The following is a 1,013-nucleotide window of genomic DNA, read 5'->3' on the forward strand; positions in this document are numbered from 1 at the left end:
GGGGGGAGAGCGCGCGCGGGCGAGACAGCGAGGGGGGGAGAGCGCGCGCGGGCGAGACAGCGTGGGGGAGACAGCGAGGGGGAGAGCACGTGTGAGCGAGACAGCGACGGAGAGGGAGCGCGAGCGAGACAGCGAGAGGGTCAGAGAGAGACAGCGAACGTGCAAGAGACACAGAGTAAGACAGAGAGAGAGCGAGCGTGCGAGAGGGAGACACAGAGAATGAGCGAGCGTGTGAGGGAGCGACACCCTTACCCCTGTGTGGTGGAGGCCGTCACACTGACCACCATGATGGTGGCGTTTGTGAGGATCTGCTGAAGGTTCTCGTTATTCTTGCAGCGATCAAGGTTGTTGCCAAGTTCCTGCAGGTCAGAGGGGAGGACATCCAATCAGGCATTTTCACCAGGTATAGGAACGGGCGCGACGAGCGAATGGCCTAACTAAACTCGCTGAAGCCGCCGGGGGGCGCGGACAAGCCCGTCGGCTTTGAGCGGAAATCTCATGATGGTGGGAGGTTTAAAAGCTCTGGGGCCTTCCGTAGCCCCGCCTGGGCGCGCACAGCAGCCATTTTGCTAACGGCTCGCGGCCAACCGCGCGGACTCCACCCGGGAGAGGGGTGGGGGAGCAGAGAAGATGCCCTGGTGTATGCGAACAGGGGTCTCCCCCCATCACCCCCTGAACCCCCAGAGGATTACTGTTTAGTGCCAGGGCGGGCAACAGCGAAGTAGTCCCAAATGCACGGTGGTGCTGGGGGCGAAGAGGGACATTTTAAGGAAGACAGACATAGGTTGAGGGAAGGAACTCCAAAAACAATTCCCATGAGGCAGACAAAAGGCACAGCGACGGAGATTTGTTGGGGGTGGGTGAAATGTGACGGCGGAGATGTAACCAGACAGATAATCCCGAATACTGTTCCAGGGTCACGGGGTCAAACCCCGCCATGGGCAAATATTGAACAGGAGGGTGAGAATTGTAGGGGCCTGGAGGAGGTGACGGAGATAGGGAGGGAGGGGATT

General features: G+C 59.8%; 1 protein-coding gene across 1 annotated transcript in view; it reads right to left on the minus strand.

The window, feature by feature from the left end:
• Window positions 1-1,013, minus strand: part of prpf31 (PRP31 pre-mRNA processing factor 31 homolog (yeast)) — a 20,725-nt gene that overhangs the window by 8,091 nt on the left and 11,621 nt on the right. Inside the window, exon 6 of the mRNA XM_048621097.1 lies at window positions 253-359. Within this exon, the coding sequence (XP_048477054.1) occupies window positions 253-359 (107 nt within the window). The remainder of the gene's footprint in view (window positions 1-252; window positions 360-1,013) is intronic.

The sequence above is a fragment of the Rhincodon typus genome, unplaced genomic scaffold, assembly GCF_021869965.1.
Source record: "Rhincodon typus isolate 14 unplaced genomic scaffold, sRhiTyp1.1 hic_rhity00000051, whole genome shotgun sequence".
Classification (NCBI taxonomy): domain Eukaryota; kingdom Metazoa; phylum Chordata; class Chondrichthyes; order Orectolobiformes; family Rhincodontidae; genus Rhincodon; species Rhincodon typus.